General features: G+C 45.2%; 1 protein-coding gene across 4 annotated transcripts in view; it reads left to right on the top strand.

Annotated features, from left to right (window-relative positions):
* Positions 1-26653, top strand: part of atp6v0a2b (ATPase H+ transporting V0 subunit a2b) — a 72397-nt gene that overhangs the window by 25413 nt on the left and 20331 nt on the right. For all 4 annotated transcript variants that reach the window (XR_013889033.1, XM_080207918.1, XM_080207916.1 and 1 more), the window contains exons 3-13: positions 265-362; positions 4690-4827; positions 7711-7811; positions 9312-9438; positions 10700-10782; positions 11423-11516; positions 12519-12731; positions 15548-15698; positions 19721-19860; positions 20136-20293; positions 21207-21297. Coding sequence is in view for 3 of the 4 variants with exons in the window: in XM_080207918.1 (XP_080064044.1) it covers positions 265-362; positions 4690-4827; positions 7711-7811; positions 9312-9438; positions 10700-10782; positions 11423-11516; positions 12519-12731; positions 15548-15698; positions 19721-19860; positions 20136-20293; positions 21207-21297 (1394 nt within the window). In the remaining variant the exon portion in view is untranslated. The remainder of the gene's footprint in view (positions 1-264; positions 363-4689; positions 4828-7710; positions 7812-9311; positions 9439-10699; positions 10783-11422; positions 11517-12518; positions 12732-15547; positions 15699-19720; positions 19861-20135; positions 20294-21206; positions 21298-26653) is intronic.

Genomic DNA, 26653 nt, shown 5'->3' with positions numbered 1-26653 from the left:
CCTCAGGTGATCTTGTAAATGTTTCATATCCATTGGTAGGGCAGAGCAGCTAATGACAATGCAGTTCTCATTGTGTCATCAGGAGTTTAGGATGATTCCTGCTTCTCTTACCATTTCCCCCACTGTGGGCCCAGTCCTGTTTGTAAGATTGAGATTGTCTGTCATAAGGAGTTTGATGGTGTATTGCACTCTGTCCAACCTTCACAAGCTGTCTGTTTATGTTCTATAATGAGATGAGAATGATTACTTTCTTCTGTGTTCCAGGCTATTTGTTGCAAGAAATCAAAAAGGCAGATATATCTCTGATGGACAGTGATGTAAATCCCGTTGCACCTTTGCCAAAGCACGTTTTAAAAATACAAGTAAGTTCCTGTCTTCATGGGTGAAATGCTTGCGATGTGAAGTTTGTTCTATTTTTTCTCTTGGTTTGACAGCTCAGGAGAGTTAACAGAAACAGTAAGAAGTGGTGGGTTCACTGCTCAGGCTTCCTAGGGTTTCAGTGGCATTAGAAAACAGCAGTTGGTGCAAAACCATTTCTCTCTGTCACTATTCAGCCTCAAAATCTTGCAGTAAAGCAAAAATCTGCATTTAAAACAAAAACTTGTTTAACCCTCTTTGGAAAAAGTTTTGTTTGTTTTAACCTTTCTTCGTGAACTTCCATTCTTACCATTTTGTTGAATTGTTTCTGTGTCCCTTCTAACACCATACACAAATTCCACCTCCCTGTAAAGCTCAGACTGTGAATCACATAGTCTGTCCTTATTGAAATTCCATTTTTTAAAGCTCTCTGTATCTGCACCCACTCATCTGCCTTTTTTATTTCTTAAATCTAGCATTTCACATTTCTGTATGTTGAATGTGAGTTGTTACCTATCTGCTGACTTTGGAAAGTTGTTCATGTGTACCCATGGTAGTTATATTCATCCCCAGTTTTCCAATGTCTCTTGCTTATCATCACTAGCAAATTACACTATATTTCAAGAATATACAAGAATGAATAAACTAAGACCTTGCACTTATAGAGTGCTTTTATTACCCAAGGACATTTGACAGTGTTTAACAGCCAATGAACTACTTTAAAAGCACAGTCACCTTTGTAAAGTTGGGAAATGTGGCAGGCAGTTTAGACATGTGTTAGGATCCCAGCTAATATTACTGGACAGTCAGGGCCAGAGCGGAATCCAGGCTCAATGGATCGTAATTTTTACTTTTTGTTTAAAGACTTGGATGAACTGTCACAGGACTGCCGATTAACTTTTAATAATGGAATAAAATCTTTACTAAACAAGAAAATATTAACTATAATACACTACTCCTTCACCCTATCTATATCTTTACAGATATATACAGATTTTTAAGAATAACACAAGTTACATAATCTAATTTGTTCTCTAATGTTGGACCGGTAGACGGGCGCCGCAACAACTCGGTGACTAGCACTGCTAGCTGTGCAGATACATGGATTTGGGCCTGTGTCTGTGGGAGTTTGTGCATTCTCCCTGTGGTTGCGTGGGTTTCCTCCGGGCGCTCCGGTTTCCTCCCACACCCCAAAGATGTGCTCTTAGGCTGATTGGTTTTACCAAATTGACACTATTCTCCCCTGAATCTGGCTAAGTTAGGGGTTACATTTGTAGACACGCAGGGTAGAATAGGTGTAGGGTGATGCGGCGGCGCGGGCTCGTTGGGCCGAAGGGCCTGTTTCCTGTGCTGGGTTGTTCTTTGTTCTTTGTAATGTTCTCAGTAAGTACACAGTCCATGTAAACTAGTGGTCTCCCAATAGTTGACTGTGATGCACAGATTGATCCTGGAGTCTCACAGTTGATTGTCATCGACTGGCCAAGCTGCAGCTGAAAACGTGCAGGACTCTACAGGAGAATCATCTCATTGGCTGCTGAATCGCAGACGCCAAAACATGAACTAAGCTGGGTGAAGACAAAATAATGAGTGAGAAGCCAGTGACCACCAAGAGAGCAAAAAGCTACCATTTCCACTAGGAATGGGAAAGTGCACTGCTTTTTATGAATGTCAAAGGCAAGATCTTTTGTCTCATTTGTCAAGAGTGTAGCCTTGAGTAAAAGAGATGAATATGTACAAGTTGAAACTGGGCCTGTGGCCCTCCCAGTTAAAGAACAAAATGACTGAGCACTTTTCAAACCTGGAAAAAATCCAACCGCAGGTTCAACAGAAAGGATTCCATCCAAACAAATTCTGTAACCACCTGAATAAATTGGAAAAGGAGTTCAACTGACGATTTCTGGAGTCAGGCAAGATGGACCAAATCATTATGTTTGTCTCATCCTTTTTTCAAGTGAACATTGGAGAACTGACAGCAAAATTTCAGTAGGAGTTCGAACAAAACAGTGGACTTGGCATGGGAATAACCACCATGCAAAATGACATAGAGCTGAAAGCCAGGTCAAGAGACAAAGACTTTTGGGCACTTGCAGAGGAGATTCACTGGGAAGATTCTGGAGTCGAGAGGGTTGGCTTATGAAGAGAGACTGGGTTACCTGGTGTTATACTCATTGGAATTCAGAAGAATGTGGGGAGATCTTATAGAAACATATAAGATTATGAAAGGAATAGATAAGATAGAAGCAGTGAAGTTGTTTCCACTGGTGGGTGAAACTAGAACTAGGGGGCATAGCCTCAAAGTAAGGGGAAGCAAATTTAGGACTGAGTTGAGGAGGAACTTCTTCACCCAAAGGGTTGTGAATCTGTGGAATTCCCTGCCCAGTGAAGCTGTTGAGGCTATCTTGTTGAGTGTTTTTAAGGCAAGGATAGATAAATTTTTGAACAGTAAACGAATTAAGGATTATGGTGAGTGGGCGGGTGAGTGGAGCTGAGTCCACAAAAAGATCAGCCATGATCTTATTGAACGGCGGAGCAGGCTCGAGGGGCTGAGTGGCCTACTCCTGCTCCTAGTTCTTATGTTCTCATGTAAACAGGGAGAAGTGTCCTCTTCTGACATCAAGTGCACTAGAGGTGAAGGCTGACTTTGGTTTCACATACCTCCTGTGAGGTGGCATTTTCCCTGATGAAAATCAGCTCCAAATATTACATGCCTCCCAGATATCCACCTGATGGGACTCTGAGACTGGCTATGTCAAACTACAATCCAGGGCAGGGAGAGTGAGAAGCCAGATTTGTTGAAATAGCAGGAGTTTTTTGAATTGAAACTAGTTGAAGAGCACTTGCTGCCAATAATGAGAGGTTTTAGTGGAAATTATTAAAAGGGCTGCTAGAAAAGCCTGGGAACTACAGGCCAGTGAGCCTCACATCTATGGTGGGTAAATTGTTGGAAGGCATTTTGAGAGACAGGATCTACAGGCATTTAGAGACGCAAGGACTGATTAGGGACAGTCAGCATGGCTTTGTGAGTGGAAAATCATGTCTCACAAATTTAATTGAGTTTTTTGATGGGGTAACCAAGAAGGTAGATGAGAGCAGTGTAGTTGATGTTGTCTACATGGACTTTAGCAAGGCCTTTGACAAGGTACTGCATGGTAGGTTGTTGCATAAAGTTAAATCTCACGGGATCCAGGGTAAGGCATCTAAATGGATACAAAATTGGCTTCTTGACAGAAACTAGAGAATGGTTGTCAAGAATTGTTTTTCAAACTGGAGGCCTGTGACCAGCGGTGTGCCTCAGGGATCAGTGCTGGGTCCACTGTTATTTGTCATTTATATTAATGATTTGGATGAGAATATAGGAGGCATAGTTAGTAAGTTTGCAGATGACACTAAGATTGGTGGCATAGTGGACAGTGAAGAAAGTTATCTCCAATTATAACAGGATCATGATCAATTGGACCAGTGGGCTGACGAATGGCAGATGGAGTTTAATTTAGACAAATGCGAGGTGATGCATTTTGGGATTGAACCAGGGCAGGACTTACTCAGTTAATGGTAGGGCAATAGGGAGAGTTACAGAACAAAGAAATCTAAGGGAACAGGTTCATAGCTCCTTGAAAGTGGAGTCACAGGTGGACAGAGTGGTGAAGAAGGCATTCGGCATGTTTGGTTTCATTGGTCAGAACATTGAATACAGGAGTTGGAATGTCTTGTTGAAACTGTACAAGACATTGGTAAGGCCACACTTGGAATACTGTGTGCAATTCTGCTCACCCTATTATAGAAAGGATATTATTAAACTAGAAAGAGTGCAGAAAAGATTTTACTATGATGCTACCAGGACTTTATGGATTGAGTTATAAGGAGAGGCTGGATAGACTAGGACTCTTTTCTCTGGAGCGTAGGAGGCTAAGGGGTGATCTTACAGAGGTCTATAAAATAATGAGGGGCACAGATCAGCTAGATAGTCAATATCTTTTCCCAAAGGTAGGGGAGTCTAAATCTAGAGGGCATAGGTTTAAGGTGAGAGGGGAGATATACAAAAGTGTCCAGTGGAGCAACTTTTCGCACAGAGGGTGGTGAGTGTCTGGAACAAACTGCCAGAAGTACTAGTAGAGATCGGTATAATTTTGCCTTTTAAAAAGCATTTAGATAGTTACATGGGTACAATGAGTATAGAGGGATATGGGCCAAATGTGGGCAATTGGGATTAGCTTGGGGGTTTTAAAAAAAAGGTGGCATGGACAAGTTAGGCCGAAGGGCCTGTTTCTATGCTGCAAACCTCGATGACTGTATGATGCTTCACTCTGTCTGTCTGTCTGGTGTTATTTTAAGGAGCAGCTTCAGCAGTTAGAAGCAGAGTTGAGAGAAGTGACAAAAAACAAGGAAACACTGAAGAGAAATTTTCTGGAACTGACTGAGTACAACCAGATGCTGAGAGTAACCCAGAATTTTGTGAAAAGAACTTCTGAGGTGAGTAACTATTTGAGATTTGGGCTGAATTCTGATATTTCCTATCGGGAAGTTAAGTTGCTGTCGTATCATTTGTTTGAAAGCTGTTGGTTTATTTTTGAAGAGCAGAAAGTTGGGTTCTGAGGAGGAGATAGAGTCACTCGAAATGTTAACTCTGTTTCTCTGTCTCAATACAGATGCTGCCAGAGCTGCTGAGTATTTCTAACCTTCTCTCTCTTTATTCCAGATTTCCAGCAGTATTTTGGATTTACATGCAAAAGTTAGGCTCATTTCCCCCTAGTGATTTACCTCTAATGTTGAGGTAGTTTCGGGGCTGGAAAGCTATGATCTTAGATATTAACTAGCTGCTTGATTCTTGCTATATTTGAATAAATTTAATGACGCTCTGTCAACGTGAAGTTTGTATGTTTTGAATTTTTAATGGACTATTGGATTATTTCAGCTGTCTCTTTCGACCTGGGAGCTGAAATCACCTGGAGAAACTAAAGTTTCCAGTTCACAAGTTGTGAATTAAAAGAAACGGGAGAGACTGAGGGATTTGAGGTTGTTTTCTCTAGAAAGAAGGCGGCTAAGAGGGGACCTTATTGAAACATATAAGATGATTAGAGGTTTAGATAGGGTGGACAGTGATAGCCTTTTTCCTCAGATGGAGAAAGCTAGCACGAGGGGGCATAGCTTTAAATTAAGGGGTGGTAGTTATAGGACGGATGTCAGGGGTAGGTTCTTTACCTAGAGGGTGGTGAGGGATTGGAATGCCCTGCCTGCTGCAGTTGTAAATGCGCCTAGTTTGGGGGCGTTTAAGAGATCCGTGGATAGGTTTATGGATGGAAAGGGATTGGTTTAGGTTAGAAGGTCATTGCTTTTTAATTGGTCGGCGCAACATCGTGGGCCGAAGGGCCTGTTCTGTGCTGTAATGTTCAATGTTCTATGTTCTTATAGTAACAAAGCTATCAAATGTTAAGAATAATCTTATTGTCATAACCATAAACTGCAAAAATGGAACTTTTAAAATGTAAAATAAAAGATGACCTCAGTGTATTTGTCTTTGCTCCCCTGCTTTCTATTCGTCCTTTGGATCATTCTGCTAAAGTATTAGCTGAGTCACAGCAGTTAGCACTCGTCTTAGACTCAGATATCATTGATTCATCCCCCACCAGAGACTCGAGTGTATCATCCAGGCTGACACACAGAGTGCAGTGCTGAGGGAGTGCTGCACTGTCAGAAGGTCAGTGCTGAGGGAGTGCTGCACTGTCAGAGGGTCAGTGCTGAGGGGGCGCTGCACTGTCAGAGGTTCAGTACTGAGGGGGCGCCGCACTGTCAGAAGGTCAGTGCTGAGGGAGTGCCGCACTGTCAGAGGGTCAGTGCTGAGGGAGCGCTGCACTGTCAGAGGGTCAGCGGTGAGGGAGTGCCGCACTGTCAGAGAGTCAGTGCTGAGGGAGTGCCGCACTGTCAGAGGGTCAGTGCTGAGGGAGTGCCGCACTGTCAGAGGGTCAGTGCTGAGGGAGTGCCGCACTGTCAGAGGGTCAGTGCTGAGGGAGTGCCGCACTGTCAGAGAGTCAGTGCTGAGGGAGTGCCGCACTGTCAGAGGGTCAGTGCTGAGGGAGTGCTGCACTGTCAGAAGATCAGTGCTGAGGGAGTGCTGCACTGTCAGAGGGTCAGTGCTGAGGGAGTGCTGCACTGTCAGAGGTTCAGTACTGAGGGGGCGCCGCACTGTCAGAAGGTCAGTGCTGAGGGAGTGCCGCACTGTCAGAGGGTCAGTGCTGAGGGAGTGCCGCACTGTCAGAGGGTCAGTGCTGAGGGAGTGCCGCACTGTCAGAGGGTCAGTGCTGAGGGAGTACCACACTGTCAGAAGGTCAGTGCTGAGGGAGTGCCGCACTGTCAGAGGGTCAGTGCTGAGGGAGTGCCGCACTGTCAGAAGGTCAGTGGTGAGGGAGTGCCGCACTGTCAGAAGGTCAGTGGTGAGGGAGTGCTGCACTGTCAGAGGGTCAGTGCTGAGGGAGTGCCGCACTGTCAGAGGGTCAGTGCTGAGGGAGTGCTGCACTGTTGGTGGGTCAGTACTGAGGGAGTGCTGCAGTATTGAAAGATGAGACAACAATGTAAAATCTATCTGCTGTCTCTGGCAGGGTTTGAATCCCACATTGGGATCTGTCTCACATCCATCTTTTTTAAATTCACTGAAAAGATGTAGGCATCGCTGGCCAGACCAGCATTTATTGCCCATTCTTAATTGGCCTCGAGAAGGTGGTGATAATCCGCTTTCTTGAACCCCTGTAGTTCATGAGGTGTAGCTATACCCATGGTACTGTTAGGGAGGGAGTTCCAGGATTTTGAGAGTGAAGTGAGAGTGAAGGACAGTATATTTTCAGCATGCTGAGTGTCATGGAGGAGAACCTCCAGGTGATGGTGTACCCATGTGTGTGCTGCCTTTGCAGTGGTTGTGGGTTTGAAGGTGCTGCCTAAGGAATCTTAGTGAGTTCCTGCAAACTGAATCTTGTAGGTCATACACATGGCTGCCACTGTGCATCAGTATGGAGGAGCCGAATGTTTGTGGGAAGAGTAGCAATCAAGCAAGCTGCTATCAATTGCAGCATTGTTTTAAGTCTACTTATTTTTGCCTCTGTAATCTGCCTCTCTCTGTCTCTCTCTATCTCCCCCTCTTTTTTCTTTACAACTTTCCAAGGTGGGACCTCCTTCCAAAGGAGGGAGGAAGTCCAGCTTGCTGCCTGCCAGCATTAATCTGAGTATGAAATGGCAGTAGATCTGTCAGAGTTGGTGAGGATGTAATCCAAGTCTGTGGAACGGGGGATATTATTGGGCAATGTGCTTTTCCTCAAATGTATCTTTCTTCTGATGATCTTTGAGATGTTGTTTTTCTCTCTTTAGCTTGATCTTTCCCACCAGACGCAATTTGAGGAGTTTCCTTCTTTGGACAAAGAACCGTTGATGGATTATACGAATATGCAGCGACTTGGAGCTAAATTAGGGTGGGTTAATATGCCTGGTTTGTCCAACATCAAAAAAAGCTGAATTGTCAGAATTTGTGAATGATGTAACTTCGAATTATGAGTAGAGTTACTCAGAAGCCAGTGTTTTTTTTATTCTTTGAGGGTATGTGAGGCAAGGCCAGTGTTTCTTGTTCCTCCCTAATTGCCCTTAACCTGAGTGGCTTGCTAGTGAACCAGAGGGTTCTTTGATCCCATGACCTGATGAGTGCAAGATGAAAAACTTTGATAGCATGCCTCTTTTTCCAGCAATGCTCAAATGTCAAAGTGTTTTTGTTTTAAAACCAACCCTGCAGCTTTGGAGTGAAGTTACTGGATCACTGGTGATTCTCTATTCTGGGTGAAGGTAGTTTCAGATCCTGCTGTTGTATCCTTAGGCATGCTTTCCATTGATACAGCCATCAATGATCCTTCCCTTTTACTGACCAGAGATGAAAATGCCTGAAACTGAGGTTTAATGTCCTGATTTAAGAGACTGACATCTTGAGTTAGAAACCTGTTTATTTCATTTTCAAATTGTAAATGTTATAAATTTGGGGTTGCAATTATAAATGAGATTGAACAGCTGCCATTTGTTGTCAGGACTTGATCCAGAATTTTTAATCTGTGTCTAATTTGTTTCATCGAAAGAAGTCTATATTTATAAAATATTTCTTACGGTGAATAATTGGTTCATTATCTGGGGTTTGTACTTGAGTGGAGTTTCTAGGAATGCAGCGCTCAGACCCATATCTCAGTCTTTATGAGCTCTCGTGATATACCTGTCCCGGTCAGAGTACAAGAACTCCATTTCCTCCAGCAATAGCAAGCCACGCAGCGAGTGGAGCTGCCTTCTGCTTACTTTTCCCAAGTTTCCTCTAACTCCCTCTCAGTGGTTGCACTGTAGCTCCTCATTCTTATCTAACATGCCCATAAACACAGCATGTCTGTCCAGTGTTAACGTGGCAATACATTGTGCTGGACTCCAAGGTATGAATCATAGAATCCCTACAGTGCCAAAGAGGCCATTCAGCCCATCAAGTCTGCACAAACTGAGTCTCTTACCCAGGCCTTGTCCCTGGCCTATCCCTGTAACTCCACACATTTATCATGGTTAATCCCTCTAACCTTAACTTTTTGAGACACGAAGGGGCAGTTTACCCTGGCCAATCCATCCAACCTGCGTATCTTTGAAAGCTGCTGAGAATGTCACAGTTATGTGCTCTGATGCGTTTGAGCTTGCTGCCTTTGCATGTTGCAGACTAACAACTTCTTTATATTGTTAACATTGAGCATTTGCCATTCACTTGCATTTAAATGTTCTTTTTGTTGAGCATTTGTAACGATTGAACAAATCAAAGTTTTCTGGAATTTTGATGGATTTTTAGGGTCACTCCCCTTCCTGGCTCTGACTGAAATTGGCAGTACTTCAGAAGCAGAATTGTGCTCCAATCCTTAGCCATATCTCCAGCTCAGGTTATGAAATGCTGCTGTTTTCCATAGGTTCATAGCTGGCATTATTCACCCATGGAAGATTGGACCTTTTGAGCGAATGCTGTGGAGAGTTTGTAAGGGTTATACAATCCTTACATACGAGGAGTTAGATATCCCTCTGGAAGATCCAGAGTCTGTGAGTATTGTTTGCAAGATGGATTCTGTTCCCTCCCCCAACTCGGTCTCTCCCCCTTACCCTCGCATTTTTCGCCCCCACACTCTCTGCACCCTGCTTGATCCCCTCCTTACCTCGTCTCGTTTCCCTCCCATCCTCCCCTCGCTCTCCCCCCTGCATCCCCTTGCTCTGCCCCCTGCATCCCCTCGCTCTCCCCCCTGCATCCCCTCGCTCTCCCCCCTGCATCCCCTCGCTCTCCCCCCTGCATCCCCTCGCTCTCCCCCCTGCATCCCCTCGCTCTCCCCCCTGCATCCCCTCGCTCTCCCCCCTGCATCCCCTCGCTCTCCCCCCTGCATCCCCTCGCTCTCCCCCCTGCATCCCCTCGCTCTCCCCCCTGCATCCCCTCGCTCTCCCCCCTGCATCCCCTCGCTCTCCCCCCTGCATCCCCTCGCTCTCCCCCCTGCATCCCCTCGCTCTCCCCCCTGCATCCCCTCGCTCTCCCCCCTGCATCCCCTCGCTCTCCCCCCTGCATCCCCTCGCTCTCCCCCCTGCATCCCCTCGCTCTGCCCCCTGCATCCCCTCGCTCTGCCCCCTGCATCCCCTCGCTCTGCCCCCTGCATCCCCTCGCTCTGCCCCCCGCATCCCCCCGCCCTGCCTCCTGGCCCCCAACCCCCACCCTCCCTCCCCCTGGCCCTGAACTCCTCTCCCTCTGCCTCCTCCACCTCCTCCTTGCCCCACCGCCCCCCCACTATGCCTCCTCTTCGTACTCCTCCCTGCCACCTGTTGCTTCTCTCCATGCCCCCCTTGCCTCCCTCCTCGCCCCCCCCTCCCCGCCCAACCCCTCACCCCCCCCTCCCTGCCCAACCCCTCGCCCCCCCCCTCCCCGCCCAACCCCTCGCCCCCCCCTCCCCGCCCAACCCCTCGCCCCCCCCCCCCTCCCCGCCCAACCCCTCGCCCCCCCCCCCCCCTCCCCACCCAACCCCTCCCCAACCCCTCGGCCCCCCCTCCCCGCCCCTCTCTCGGGGTCTCTCTCCCTCTCTCTCTCGGTCTCTCTCTCTCTCGGTCTCTCTCTCTCTCGGTCTCTCTCTCTTTCTCTCGGTCTCTCTCTCTTTCTCTCGGTCTCTCTCTCTTTCTCTCGGTCTCTGTCTCTGTCTCTCTCTGTCCCTGTCTCTCTCTCTCTCTCTCTCTCTCTCTCTGTGTCTCTCTGTCTCTGTCTCTCTCTCTCTCTCAGTCTCCCCGTTTCTCTGTTCGTCATTTTTTAAATCCCCGTTTCTCTCTTTAGGGTGAAGATGTGAAATGGGTGGTGTTTTTAGTGTCATACTGGGGGGAGCAGATTGGTCAGAAGGTGAAGAAGATCTGTGATTGGTAAGAAAAGAAATCCTTTCATACAGCCCAGGAAGAGGTCGTTCGGTCCATCAGTCTGTGCTCTCTCTTTGAAAGAGCTTTTTAGTTAATCTCGCTCCCCCTCCCTCCTTAGCCTGGCACAAAGTATTTATCCACTTTGATTTTAAATGTTTAACGATTCAGCAAATTTATCCCCATATAGTGCATATCTGGAAAAGTCACAGAACAATGATATTGTTGTGGCACGGCCAGGGTGGGGTGGGTCAGTGTTGCCGGGGAGGGGTTGGCGTTGCCGGGATGGGGTGGGTCAGTGTTGCCGGGGAGGGGTTGGCGTTGCCAGGGAGGGGTTGGCATTGCCGGGGTGGGGTTGGCGTTGCCTGGGAGGGGTCAGCGTTGCCGGGAGGGGTCGGCACAGCCAGGGGTGTTGTGTCGCTGGCCTGCTGCATGCTGATTGATCATTCCAAACAGCAGCTATGCGACTGGGTGCTGGGATGCAGACAGGATTTCCTATCCTGAGACAAGCTGAGTACTGATAACACTCTGACATAAATACTCATGGCCTTACTGTCCCAGGCAGCACGATAAGATCGCGTTTTCATCTATCTGTATCATATTATGTACATATAAGTATTAGCATTTAAACTATTCCATCTGTTTGCAGCTATCACTGCCATGTCTATCCTTACCCAAACACAAACCAGGAGAGAAAGGACATTGTAGCAGGACTCAACACGCGAATCCAAGACCTCCACACAGTAAGTCGTCCCACATTCTCACCTGGGTTCGAGCTGGAATTTCAGTTTGTTCTCTGTTAGTGTTAAACTTAGGTCTGAGATGAAGAGGGTTTGTTCACTCTGAGGGTTCTGAAGTGATGGAATTCTCGAGCTCAGAAACGGGTGGATGCTCACGTTACAGATTGACTCATATTTGGATGCTGATTGAGGGATGTGGGGATTGGCTGGGGAGGTGTACCTGAGTAAGAAGTCTGACAACACCAGGTTTAAGTCCAACCAGTTTATTCGATAGGAATCCCACAAGCTTTTGAAAATGGTGTTCCTTCGTCAGGTGTGCGCAAGGTTCTGATCAGAGAAGGGCTTATAAAGACACACAGTTTACAGAATACTGATTAGAATGCAAGTCTTTGCAGCTAACCTGCTATACAAGTCTTAAAGATGCAGACAGTGTGAATGGAGATAGCATTAAGCACAGGTTAAAGAGACGTGTTGTCGTCTCCAGGCAGGACAGTTAGTGAGATTTTACAAGTTCAGGCAAGTTATGGGGGTTACAGATAGTGTGACATGAATCCAAGATCCCGGTTGAGGCCGTCCTCATGTGTGTGGAACTTGGCTATCAGTCTCTGCTCAGCCACTCTGCGCTATCGTATGTCGTGAAGGCCGCCTTGGAGAACGCTTACCCGAAGATCGGAGAACGCTTACCCGAAGATCAGAGACCGAATGCCCGTGACCGCGACCGCTGAAGCGCTCGCCAACAGGGAGGGAACAGTCTTGCCTGGTGATTGTCGAGCGATGTGTACCTGAGACAGGAGGTCAGCCATGATTTTATTGAATGGTGGAGCAGAGTGGACAAGTCATTCTTGTCCCAGCTTCTTATGCTCTTCAGACTGAGATGAGTGTGATGCCCAGCCAGTTCATTAATTTATGGAAAGTCAGTGTTTATTATCTGATTCATTATTTACTAGGGGTGGGAGGAGGTAAAATTCAGAAGCATTGTTTTAGTTTTTTTGCTTGTTTCCCCAGGTATTGTACAGAACTGAGGAATACCTTCAGCAAGTCCTGTCCAAGGCATCAGAATCCATCCACACATGGCTAATTCAGGTGAAGAAAATGAAGGCCATTTACCATATCCTCAACCTCTGCAGTTTTGATGTCACCAATAAGTGTCTGATTGCTGAAGTGTGGTGTCCAGTGGCTGACTTGTGTAAAGTTCGGCAAGCATTGGAAGAAGGATCTGTGAGTGCTGCTTAATATTTCATTGATTCGTTTGACATTGGTTGCAGTGCCTCATATTTACCTGAGGCTTGGCTCTGATATTAATGGCAGTGTGTTTGCTCTCAATTTCTTCAACTTGGGTGTCTATTGTCAAGTATTTGCTAGCACAGACTTCCTCAACTTTCCTCAACTCTCTTTCCTGCCTCTCCAATGTGACTTACGATTAGAAGCGACAGTGACCCTTCCTGTTAAACCACGTGTGACTTTTTGCAGTTGCCGTACCAGCTATCCTTGATTCAATGTTAATTTGGTGGCAGGCTTCAGAGTTTTGTTGTTCCCACTCTCTGCTTTTTGCCTTGAAGCCAGCTAGCACTCTAGTGCAGACAACGGCAGATTGTTATATTATCACAGAGGAGGCAGTGGCGTAGTGGTATTATCACTGGATGAGTAATTCAGAAACTCAGCGTAATATTCTGCTTATGGCAGATGGAACAATTTGAATTCAATAAAAATCTGGAATTAAAAGGCTAATGATGACTGTGAAATCATTGTCGATTATCGTAAAAGCCCCTCTGATTTACTAAAGTTCTTTAGGGAAGGAAATGTGCTGTCCTCACATGTGACTCCAGACCCTCAGCAATGTGGTTGACTCTTAAATGCCTCAGGAATGGGCAACAGATGCTGGCCAGCCAGCAATGCTCACATCCCATAAACGGATTAAAAAAAAGTCATACGTGTCAGGGACAGGAAATTTCCAAGCAAAGAAATAATGAATTTATTACATATGGGAATATTGGTGTACACTGAAAGAAAAGTGCTCAGCCAGTTTTAGAAGAATGAGGGGTGATCTCATTCAAAATTGTTACAGGGGTTGAGAGGGTAAATGTTTTCCCTGGCTGGGTTGGGGTGGGGAGTGTCTCCATCCAGAGACACAGTCTCAGAATAAGGACTGAAATGAGGGGGAATTTCTTCACTCAAAGTGGGAGATCTTCTGAACCCTGTGTCCCAGAGGGCTGTGCAGGCTCAGTGATCGTGTATTTTCAAGATTGACATTGACAGATCTCTAAATATTGACAATATGAAGAGCAGGAAAATTGTGTTAAAGTAGATGATCAGCCAAAATCAGCTCGAAGGGCTGAATGGCCTACTGCTGGCCCTATTTCTTTAAGTTGACCATGGAGCTCTGTACCCCAGAGGATTGTGGATACTCCATCATTGAATATATTTAACACTGAGATCAGCAGACTTTTGGTGTCTGGGAATTTAGGGATATAGGAACAGGCAGGAAATTGGAGATGAAAACCATGATGGTTTTGAATGGAGAATCAGGCTGGATGAGCTGATTGGCTGGCTCCTATTGTGTTCTTGTATATTAATGTGTGGATATAGAAGTAGGTGACACCGTAAGGATTTTTAGGAAGGATCCTTTCCTTTATTAATGGGAAGCTGGAAATGAATATTTGAACATGGTTGTACTCAGCACATCGTCTCCAGTTATTTGAATTTTTAGTCAAAAAACAGAAAATTGCCCTCTCGGCCCAAATTTCAAACCTGTGTGTGTCCTGGTGGATAATGCTGCCCATCACAGTGTGGGTGTTCGCAGGGTTCCCACAGGGAGAGAGTACAGACATCTTCCCTCGTCCCTTCTCTCCCGCTGCTTTGTATGCTGGGGCACAATCCCAGAGGCTTGCTTAACCAAATGGAATTGTTACTCACGAGTCTGGATACTGAGGGAGGCTGAATATCCAACTGTGGGGAGTCGGTCCCCTGGAATACTGTCTTTCTGCTTCCTTTTTACTCTCTGTGCAGACTTTAGTGTGCTGTGTCTAGGTATAGGTCTTCAGCCCTTGCCTGCCCCTGCTCATGGTCCTGCCACTGTTCCAATCTGCCCTGGATTATGACTGAATGCCTCTAAATCAGAATCCCTCTTAAAAGTAAAATGGTGCTAATTTAAAGCCCTTTCTTTCAAGTGAGTAATAGAGAGAGATTCTGCTGTGTGTTGACTGAACTTTCTTTCCTTTCTCTGTATCCGGGACCAAACTAGAACAGTATAGCAAAAATAAAGTATGCACATCTTCTGATTTCTAAATGCAGCTATTGAACCTGTAAAGAGCAGATAGAGCCATATAGTAACTATTGATGTTAGTTTCATGGTTATCGTTTTTAAAGTAATTTTTAGTATTCTTTGAGATTTATAACCTTGAACCAGTTTGTATTGTAACTTAAGCTGCCCCCACTGCTCCCACTCTGCCATCTGGAGGATGGAGGAGAGACTGAGGGATTTGGGGTTGTTTTCGCTGGAAAGAAGGCGGCTAAGAGGGGATCTTATTGAAACATATAAGATGACTAGAGGTTTAGATAGGGTGGACAGTGATAGCCTTTTTCCTCGGATGGAGAAAGCTGGCACGAGGGGGCATGGCTTTAAATTATGGGGGGGTAGTTATAGGACGGATGTCAGGGGTAGGTTCTTTACCCAGAGGGTGGTGAGGGATTGGAATGCCCTGCCTGCTGCGGTTGTAAATGCGCCTAGTTTGGGGGCATTTAAGAGATCCGTGGATAGGTTTATGGACGATAAGGGATTGGTTTAGGTTAGTGGGTCATTGTTTTTTAACTGGTCGGCGCAACATCGTGGGCTGAAGGGCCTGTTCTGCGCTGTAATGTTCTATGTTCTATGTTCTATCTCTCCTGCTTGCCCCTCAATCCTGGCCACCAAATAAGCCCCAGCACCGGTGTTTAGTGTTCTTACTATTTCTGGGTGCTGTTGCTGTATGCCGCTGTATATTTTACATCGTTGTAACAGTGAAAGAATATAAACATTTTTGGATGTATATTTTCAGAGGAAGAGCAGTGCCACGGTTCCATCGTTTGTGAACCGAATACCAACAACGGACACTCCCCCAACACTCCTCCGAACAAACAAATTCACTTCTGGATTTCAAAATATTGTGGATGCTTATGGAGTTGGGAACTATCGGGAAGTTAATCCAGGTACGCGAAGCTTGGAGTATTGCTCACAGTTCGGGTCTCCATATTACAAAGCGAAAAACTGGAAAAATATTCAAGAATGATACCAGAACTGCGAGGTTGTAACTCTCTGGAAAGGTTGAACAAGCTCGGGACTCTTTTCATTAGAAGAGAGAACGTTGAGGAGCGACCTGATGGAGGTCCTAAGATTTTGGAAGTGTTTGATAGGGTAAATGTAGAGAAGATGTTTCCAGTTGTGGGGAGCCTAGATCTGGAGGCCATCAATATAAAATAATCCTTAATAAATCCAATCAAGAATTCAGGAGCAATGTTGTTACCCAGAGAATGGGGAGTTCCATTTGTGCCTGGGTAATTGAGGCAAACACCATAGATACATTTCAGGGGAAGATGGATAAATACATGAAGAAAAAAGGAGTAGAATGGTGTGCTTTTATTCTTTTATTTAGTGAATGCAAATCTCTGAAGCCAGGTTATACTCTCATTTGCTGAGTTTCATGTGATTAGTCCATCATATAGTTTGTAGAGAGGACACTCCTCCATAATGTGCGCTGTTGTTTGTGTTTTTCATTAAGTGCATAAGGAGCTTGTACTGAGGCTCCAGTGATGGAGGCTGGTTGCACAGGAGCCCTGGCCTGTCCTGAACCTGTTTAAAGTCTGACAACACCAGGTTTTAGTCCAACCTATTTATTTGATAATATACTCGCAAGCTTTCGAGGGGTTACCCTCTTCGTCAGGTGAATGGAGAGTTCTGGCCTCAGACAGAGCATATAAAGCACAGACAGTTTAGAGATTACTGATTAAAATGCGAATCCTTACACCTAACCTGCTGTTCAAGACCTGAAGTGGCTGATAATGTGAGTGGTAGGAGCACTGATCACAGTTTAAAGAGATGTGTATTGTCTCCAGACAGTACAGTAAGTGAGGTTTTGCAAACCCAGGCAAGTCACGGGGGTTACAGATAGTGCGACATGAACCCAAGATCCCTGTTGAGACCGTCCTCATGTGTGCGGAACTTGGCTATCAGTCTCTGCTCAGCGACTCTGCGCTGTCGTGTGTTGTGAAGGCCGCCTTGGAAGTCTTTGAAGGTCGCCAGGGCCATCCCCACACCCCCACTTCTTGCTTTCAGACAACCACACAACCTCAAACAGACCATTGTTCGCAGCAAACTACCCAGCCTTCAGGAGAACAGTGACCACAATACCACACAACCCTGTCACAGCAACCTCTGCAAGACATGCCGGATCATCGACATGGATACCATCATCACACGTGAGAATACCATCCACCAGGTACATGGTAAATACTCTTGCAACTCGGCCAACATTGTCTACCTGATACGTTGCAAGAAAGGATGTCCCGAAGCATGGTACATTGGGGAGACCATGCAGACGCTACGACAACGGATGAATGAACATCGTTCGACAGTCACCAGGCAAGACTGTTCCCTTCCTGTTGGCGAACACTTCAGTGGTCACGGGCATTCAGCCTCTGACCTTCGGGTAAGCATTCTCCAAGGCGGCCTTCACAACACACGACAGCGCAGAGTCGCTGAGCAGAGACTGATAGCCAAGTTCCGCACACATGAGGACGGTCTCAACAGGGATCTTGGGTTCATGTCGCACTATCTGTAACCCCCGTGACTTGCCTGGGTTTGCAAAACCTCACTTACTGTACTGTCTGGAGACAATACACATCTCTTTAAACTGTGATCAGTGCTCCTACCACTCACATTATCAGCCACTTCAGGTCTTGAACAGCAGGTTAGGTGTAAGGATTCGCATTTTAATCAGTAATCTCTAAACTGTCTGTGCTTTATATGCTCTGTCTGAGGCCAGAACTCTCCATTCACCTGACGAAGAGGGTAACCCCTCGAAAGCTTGCGAGTATATTATCAAATAAATAGGTTGGACTAAAACCTGGTGTTGTCAGACTTTTTACTGTGTTTACGCCAGTCCAACGCCGGCATACCCACATCTGAACCTGTTTAGCAAAGACCACATGCGCTGGGATAGTTCAAAGCCGTTTAATGGCTGTGGTTTGTCACAACTTGTTAGCGACTTGCTCTATTTGGAATCCCTGATCCAAAGGGTGTTAGCTGGGAGATCTTGCTCAGGAATGGTGCTCCATATGGGACACTGAGCTAGAAGGTGGGCAGTGGGTGAGTTGAAGGTGCCGCACAAAAGGTTGTTACAGAAGGTTAGGGGGCATGGAGTTGGGGGTAAGGTGTTAGCGTGGATAGGGGATTGGCTGTCAGATAGGAGGCAGAGAGTGGGGGTCAATGGGTGCTATTCGGATTGGCGGTTGGTGACTAGTGGAGTGCCCCAGGCATCGGTGCTGGGGCCTCAGCTATTTACCATTTATATAGATGATCTGGAGGAGGGAACCGAGTGTAAGGTGTCGAAATTTGCTGATGACACAAAGATAAGTGGAACAGCAAATTGTGCGGAGGGTGTAGGAAGTCGGCAGAGGGATCTCGATAGGCTGAGTGAGTGGGCGAGGACCTGGCAGATGGAATACAATGTTGGCAAGTGTGAGGTTATCCACTTTGGCAGGAATAATAGTAGGAAGGACTACTACTTACAGGGCGAAAAGCTGCAGCATGCAACGGTGCAGAGGGACCTGGGGGTCCTTGTGCATGAGTCGCAAAAACCCAGCCTACAGGTGCATGATCAGGAAGGCAAATGGGATGCTGGCCTTCATAGCGAGGGGGATTGAATATAAAAGTAGGGAGGTCTTGCTGCAACTGTACAGGGCACTGATGAGGCCGCAGCTGGAGTACTGTGTGCAGTTTTGGTCGCCACACTTGCGCAAGGATATTTTGGCCTTGGAGGGAGTGCAGAGGAGGTTCACTAGGCTGATACCGGAGTTGAGGGGGTTGAGCTATGAAGAGAGGCTGAATAGACTGGGCTTGTGCTCCTTAGAGTTTAGAAGGATGAGGGGGGATCTCATTGAGACATATAAGATGATGAAAGGGATGGATCGGGTGGAGGTGGAGAGATTCTTCCCACTCAGAAAGGACAGCAGGACTAGAGGGCACAGCCTCAAGATAAGGGGGGTGCAGTTTAGAACAGAGTTGAGGAAGAACTTCTTCACTCAAAGGGTGGTGAATCTCTGGAATTCTCTGCCTGTTGAAGTGGTGGAGGCTACCTCGCTAAATATATTTAAGACGCGGGTAGATAGGTTTTTGGTAGACAGGGGAATTAAGGGTTATGGGGAGAAAGCGGGAAAGTGGAACTGAGCCACTTCAGATCAGCCATGATCTTATTGAATGGCGGGGCAGGCTCGAGGAGCTAGATGGCCTACTCCTGCTCCTATTTCTTATGTTCTTATGTTGAACAGGTTATCATGGGGTGGGTAAGTGAGACGCAGCATGGATTTTTTTCAACTAGCCTGGGGGTTTTTGATGGTTGGTGGATGTGTAGGAGTATGACATTTGTAAGGACAGGAAGCCAGGGGAGAAATGTTAAGCAGAGTGTTCCAGTTATGATGTGCATTGTTGCATTCAATTGAGAGGGTGTGTGCACGCACGTGTGGTGGGTTTTGCCAGGTGCACACTACTCTGCTGTGAAGAATGATAGGATGTATATGCTGAGGTTTGAATGTTGAGGCAGCAGTGCCCCGCATAAATCCAGCAAGTTTTGTTAGGTTCTTTTCTGGTGCTGTTTTCTTCCAAATGTTCCCAGAAGGACGGAGTCCCATCCCAAGTTAATTCCAAGTTTGTTGGATTGAGTCATGTTTTAGTCTTTGGCCATCCGTGTAGATGTGGAATGCTTTATTGATATACTGATAAGGGGAGGTGAAGAAGCTCCTTGGACATTAACACCTATTGGGCTGAATGATCTGTTTCTATGCTGTAAGATACTTTATGTTCTGCATAATGGAGTGTGTGGATATCTGATTGGTGAGGTGTGGGATAATTTATCTTCATCTTTACATCCTGTGTTTTTTTTGGCTGTTTCTCTGAATGGACTGGAACCATAAACAGTTTTGACAGACGTAGTAATTTCTGCTTTGCTTTCCAACAGGCCCTTACACTATCATCACCTTCCCTTTCCTCTTTGCTGTGATGTTTGGAGACTTTGGCCATGGCTTGATCATGTCTCTATTTGCATTGTGGATGGTGCTGTCTGAAAACAACCCAAAACTAAAGCACACGAGAAATGAGGTGAGGCTGAGGGAACTATGGAATAATGGAGCACAAAGATTGAGATAGATTAACAACCCCAACAATGTCAAATGTTTAAAACCTTTTGTAAATAGTGTCAGAGAGAATCTAACTGACCAATTACTCACTGGAATATCCTTTGTCTCCTCCCCACTCTCTCATTCCTCTCTCACTGTCTCATCTCCAACTTTTGACATTGTCACTATAACTGAGACTAAAGTGAGTTTGTCACGAAGCAAGACTGATAATTAATTTTTCATTCCTATTGCTAACAGATCTGGAACACCTTTTTTGATGGCCGCTATATCATCCTGATGATGGGAATATTTTCCTTATACACTGGTCTTATTTACAATGACTGCTTTTCAAAATCCTTAAATATATTTGGGTCAGGGTGGAGTGTCAAAAGTATGTATGACAGCAACATTTGGAAGTAAGTATCTGGGTCTGCTAATTTCCAATTATAAACTAGCAAGTATGCTTTCTAATAACATATGTAAGGGCAGTCGGATAGAACGGCCACGAGATAATGGGCTCCACAAACAAAATTTCAGCGATGGAGTAGCCACCGCCCTCTGAGGTAGAGAATTCCAAAGATTCACAACTCTTTGGGGGAAGAAAATTTTCCTCATCTCAGTCCTAAGTGAGTGACCTCTTATCCTGAAACCGTGTCCTTAATCATAGAATCCTGATAGTGCAGAAGGGGGCCATTCGGCACACTGAGCCTACATCGACTTCCTCCGACAGAACATGTGACCCACGTCTGTCCCAGCCCAGAAATCTTTTTCCTTTTCAAATATTTATTAAAAATTTCAAGTTATTGTTAACATAAATTAGGAGTAGGCCATTTGGCCCTTTGAGTCTGCTGCCATTCAATCATGGCTGCTCTGATCATGGTTGGTATTTACCCCGACCAACATAGGACAGTCCACTCACTGTTCCAGTGAACCAGTTGGGCCTGCTGGATACGGGAAGCAATGCAGGGTGCAATGGTTACATCGGGGTGAACAGAACCCCGATGCAATATATGTTCTATTATCAAGATTCAGACTGTGATTTATTTCTTGCATTTACCTCTGTGCAAGTTGCAGATCTATATTTGTATAATCAAAGATCTCTTTCTGGATAGTGTGTAAATAAATCATTGAGTTTATAAATTGTGTGAATGATTTGTCTGAACAATTATATTGTAAAACATCAAGTAGGCAAATAAGTTCTCCTATTCTGTACAGTTTAGCTACGCTTTAGAAATTGTCTCAGTAAGAAGCTGATGTAAAGATGTGGAGGATGGTTTTTAATCTTTACAATTCTGTCAAAGTTCCAGATTTGCTGCTTGTTTTTTTTAGGAATGATGATGTTCGACATAATCAGTACCTAACCCTGGATCCCAATGTAACTGGTGTTTTCAGAGGGCCGTACCCATTTGGCATCGATCCAGTGAGTGTTCATGTTCTAAGTTCTGTTGTCATAAAGTGAAAGAGCACAGAAAGAGGCCATTCAGCCCCTTTCAGCTGTGCTGGGTCTTTGCCCAGTCCCTACCCTTTCCTCACAGCCCAGAAATCTTTTTCCTTTACAAATACTTATTAAAAATTTCAGGTTGTTGTTAACATGTAAATTAGGAATACGCCATTTTGAGTCTGCTTCTGCCATTCAGTCATAGAACATTACAGCGCAGAACAGGCCCTTCGGCCCACGATGTTGCGCCGACCAGTTAAAAAACAATGACCCTCTAACCTAAACCAATCCCTTTTCGTCCATAAACCTATCCACGGATCTCTTAAACGCCCCCAAACTAGGCGCATTTACAACTGCAGCAGGCAGGGCATTCCAATCCCTCACCACCCTCTGGGTAAAGAACCTACCCCTGACATCTGTCATATAACTACCCCCCCTTAATTTAAAGCCATGCCCCCTCGTGCTAGCTTTCTCTATCCAAGGAAAAAGGCTATCACTGTCCACCCTATCCAAACCTCTAATCATCTTATATGTTTCAATAAGATCCCCTCTTAGTCGCCTTCTTTCTAACGAAAACAACCCCAAATCCCTCAGTCTCTCCTCATAGGACCTCCCCTCCATACCAGGCAACATCCTGGTAAACCTCCTCTGCACCCTCTCCAAAGCCTCCACATCCTTCCTATAATGTGGGGACCAGAACTGCACACAATACTCCAAGTGCGGCCGCACCAGAGTTGTGTACAGTTGCAACATGACACTGCGACTCCTAAATTCAATCCCCCTACCAATAAACGCCAAGACACCGTATGCCTTCTTAACAACCTTATCTACTTGATTCCCAACTTTCAGGGATCTATGTACACATACACCTAGATCCCTCTGTTCATCCACACTATTCAGAGTCCTCCCGTTAGCCCTATACTCGACACATCTGTTATTCTTGCCAAAGTGAATTACCTCACACTTCTCCGTATTAAACTCCATCCGCCACCTCTCAGCCCAGTTCTGCAACCTGTCCAAGTCTCCCTGCAAACTATGACACCCTTCCTCACTATCTACCACACCTCCAACTTTGGTGTCATCAGCAAATTTACTAATCCACCCAACTATACCCTCATCCAGATCATTAATAAAAATTACAAACAGCAGTGGCCCCAAAACAGATCCCTGAGGCACACCACTCGTAACTGAACTCCATGACGAATACTTACCATCAACCACCACCCTCTGTCTCCTATCCGCTAGCCAATTCCTGATCCAATTACCTAGATTACGCCCAATCCCATACATCTGCATTTTCTGCAGAAGCCTTCCATGGTGAACCTTATCAAATGCCTTACTAAAATCCATATATACCATGTCAACTGCCTTACCCCCATCCACCTCTTTGGTCACTTTCTCAAAAAACTCAGTAAGGTTAGTAAGGCACGACCTACCCGCTACAAAACCATGCTGACTATCTCCAATCAATTCATTACTCTCCAAATAACTATAAATCCTATCCCTAATAATTTTTTCTAAAACCTTGCCCACAACAGAAGTAAGACTCACCGGTCTATAATTCCCGGGGAAGTCTCTGTTCCCCTTCTTAAACAATGGGACAACATTCGCTATCCTCCAATCTTCCGGCACTATACCTGTGACCAACAATGACCTGAAGATCAGAGCCAGATCAGAGCCAGAGGCTCTGCAATCACCTCTCTTGCCTCCCAGAGAATCCTAGGGTAAATCCCGTCCGGCCCAGGGGACTTATCTATTTTCAAACCCTCAAGAATATCCAGCACATCCCTCCTATCAACTGCAGTACTGTCTAGTTTACACCCCTGTAACCCTGTGTCCTCCTCAGCTACATTTATGTCCCCCTGCGTGAACACCGAAGAGAAATATTGGTTCAATGCCTCTCCAATCTCTTCCAGTTCCACACACAACTTCCCTCTGCTGTCTGTAACTGGCCCTAATCTTGCCCTAACCAACCTTCTGTTCTTAACATATCTATAGAATGCCTTAGGATTCTCCTTAATCCTATCAGCCAAAGTCTTCTCATGTCCTCTTTTAGCCCTTCTTAACTCACTCTTCAACTCCCTCCTAGCCAATCTAAAGCTTTCTAGTGCACTACCTGAGCCCTCTAGTCTCATCCGAACATAAGCCTCCTTTTTCTTTTTAACCAGCGAATCAACTTTTTTAGTGCACCACGGTTCCCTAGCTCGACCAATTCCTCCTTGCCTGACAGGGACATACCTATCGAGGACTCGCAGTAGCTGCTCCTTGAAAAAACTCCACATTTTGGACGTTCCCAGTCCCTGTAGTCTCCTAGTCCAACCTATGCTTCCTAATTCTCTCCTAATAGCCTCATAATTACCCTTCCCCCAGCTAAAACTACTGACCTGAGGTTCATGCCTATCCCTATCATGGCTGCTCTGATCATGGTCTTAATTCCATATTCCGCTTACTTCTGATAACCTTTGACTCCCTTGTTAGTCAATGTTGTCAGTGTTGTGACAGTGTTGTCAGTGTAGATTTGGTTATGGAAAATGTTTGCCAAACCTGTCTACAGAGTTGGTTCCACTCTATCTATCTTTGCACAAACAAACCAAATGGAAGTAGGGGTCTGCACAGAAGGCAGCTTTCAAAAATATACCTGCATGCTAACTTGGTAATTCATGTACCAGGACACGCAAACCCTTCTGTAACTCAAGAGTTCTACAATCTTTCTCTATCTAAATAATATGCTGCTCTTTACGTTATCAGACATAATATTTTATCTGCCCAATTTTTCTTCCCTAACTTAGGCTGTGTCCTTTCACAAACACATTTGCCGGAATTTTACTGGCATGCCCACCCCAGAATTGGGGCGGGCGAGACTTGCAGAACAGCATTCTCCGTTGGCCTTGGGAGGGATCCTATGAGCCTCGGATGAGCGAGGTGGTAAACTTCCAGCAATTATGTCATCTTCGTAACTTACTTTCTGTTGTGTCATTAGCAAAATTAACAACTATATGTTTATTCCCTTCATCCAAGTTATTGATGTAAATAGTTGAGGCCCTGGCACTGATTCCTGTTACATCCCCTCACCCTGAAAATGGCACTTTATGTTCATTCTGATCCTTATAGTTAACCAATCCTCTTGTTGTGCTAATAGAATTCCCCTAATTGCAAGGGGAATTACAACGTAGGGAAGTTATGCTTCAGGTGTTCAGGGCTTTGGAGAGACCACATCTGGAGTAGTAGGGAGTACGGTAAGAAGTCTCACAATGCCAGGTTAAAGTTCAACAGCTTTATTTGGTAGCACAAGCTTTTGGAGCACTGCTCCTTCATCAGCACTGTCGGGGAACACTCCAGCAGTCAGGGGCATTCAGCCTCTGATCTTCGGGTAAACGTTCTCCAAAGCGGCCTTCATGACACACGACAGTGCAGAGTCGCTGAGCAGAGACTGATAGCCAAGTTCCGCACTCATGAGGACGGCCTCAACTGGGATCTTGGGTTCATGTCACACTATCTGTAACCCCCGTGACTTGCCTGGAGTTGTAAAATCTCACTAACTGTCCTGTCTGGAGACAATACACATCCCTTTAACCTGTGCTTAACCCTCTCTCCACTCACATTGTCTGCACCTTTAAGACTTGATTACCTGTGAAGACTTGTATTCCAACCATTACCTTGTAAATTGAGTTTGTGTCTTTATGTGCCCTGTTTGTGAACACAACTCCCACTCACCTGATGAAGGAGCAGTGCCCTGAAAGCTCGTGCCACCAAATAAACCAGTTGGACTTTAACCTGGTGTTGTGAGACTTCTTACTGTGCTTATCCCAGTCCAAAGCTGGCAGCGCCACATCATAGTAAGGAGTCACAGCTTAAAAATAAGGGGTTGTCCATTTAAGCCAGAGATGAGATTTGTTTCTGAGTGTTGAGTGTCTTTGGAACACTCTCATTCAAAAGCCCGAATTTTTGATTTTTTTAAGGCAGAGGTAGATAGATTCTTGATAAGCAAAGGGGACGAAAGGTTATCCCCTGGAGTCCAGAACTAGGGGTCATAGTTTGAGGATAAGGGGTAAACTGTTTAGAACTTAGGTGAGGAGAAATTTCTTCACCCAGAGGATGGTGAATGTGTGGAGGCCTTTCTTAGGAACCTTTCCCTGGAAATTTTAATTATTTAAGTTCCTCCCTTCCTTGGCTCCTGATTCACAGTTATTTCTAGAACATTATTTGTGTCTTCTACAGTGAAGACAGATACAAAGTATCTGTTCAAATCATAAGACATTTCCTTATTTCCCATCATTAATCCTCCATTTTGTTTCTCGCTCTCTCTTTCACAGACCAGTGCTAACTTTACTATTTTTCCTTTTTAAATGCTTTAGAAACTTTTGCAGTCTGTTTTTATATTTCTAGCTAACTTTATTTTGTTCTTTAATTTCTCTCATTAATCTTCTTGTCAGTTTTTGTTCTTTATATTCTGTCCAATCTTCTTGCCTGCCATTCATTTTCATGGAATTATACCCTTTTTCTTATGATTCGTCTTTAATTTCTCTAGTTAATCAGGATAGAGGTCCTTTCTTTGGAGTCTTTCTCTCTCACTGGTGTGTATCTTTTCTGTGTATTCTGAAATAGCTCCTTAAATGTCTGCTACAGCATCTCGACAAACCTATTCCTTATCCTAATTTCCTAATTCACTTTCGCTTAGCTCTATCTTCCTGCTCTCGTAATGATCCTTATTTAGGTTTAAAGCATTAGTCTTAGATCCACTCCTCTCTCCTTCATGCTGAATGTGAAATCCAATCATATTATGATTGCTGCAATGCAGAGGACTCCTCACTCTGAGGTCATTAATTAATCCTGTCTCGTTGCACATTTAGTAGATCTATTTGGCGTGTTCTCTGGTTAATGCTAACGTGTGCTGCTCCCTGATTTGTCTAATTTACCCATGATTACTCTTGTACCTTTCTCACCAGCCCTCATTATTTTTTCCTGTATACACCATCCTGTAGTGTGATTGGGAGGCCCATAAACCTTTCCCACAACTGACTCCTCACCTTTATTATATCTCACCTCCACCCAAACTGATTCTGCATCTTGATGTCCAAAACTAAGGTCATCTCTCTCTATTGCACCAATGTTACCCTTAGCTCACAGAACTATCCTACCATCTTTCCCTCGCTTCCTGTATTTCCTAAAGGGTATATGACACTGACTATTGAGATCTCAGTCTTTGTCATCCTGTAGCCATGTTTCTATAATGACTAATACATCATACAGATGTATTCCTATTTGTTCTGTCAATTTATCTGTTTTGTCATAAATGCTACAAGCAATCAGATACCAAACCTTTATTTCTGTCTTTGTG

Source organism: Carcharhinus amblyrhynchos, chromosome 20 (assembly GCF_965287045.1).
Source record: "Carcharhinus amblyrhynchos chromosome 20, sCarAmb.v2.hapA, whole genome shotgun sequence".
Taxonomy (NCBI): Eukaryota; Metazoa; Chordata; class Chondrichthyes; order Carcharhiniformes; family Carcharhinidae; genus Carcharhinus; species Carcharhinus amblyrhynchos.
This window is presented reverse-complemented; position numbering and strand designations above follow the sequence as displayed.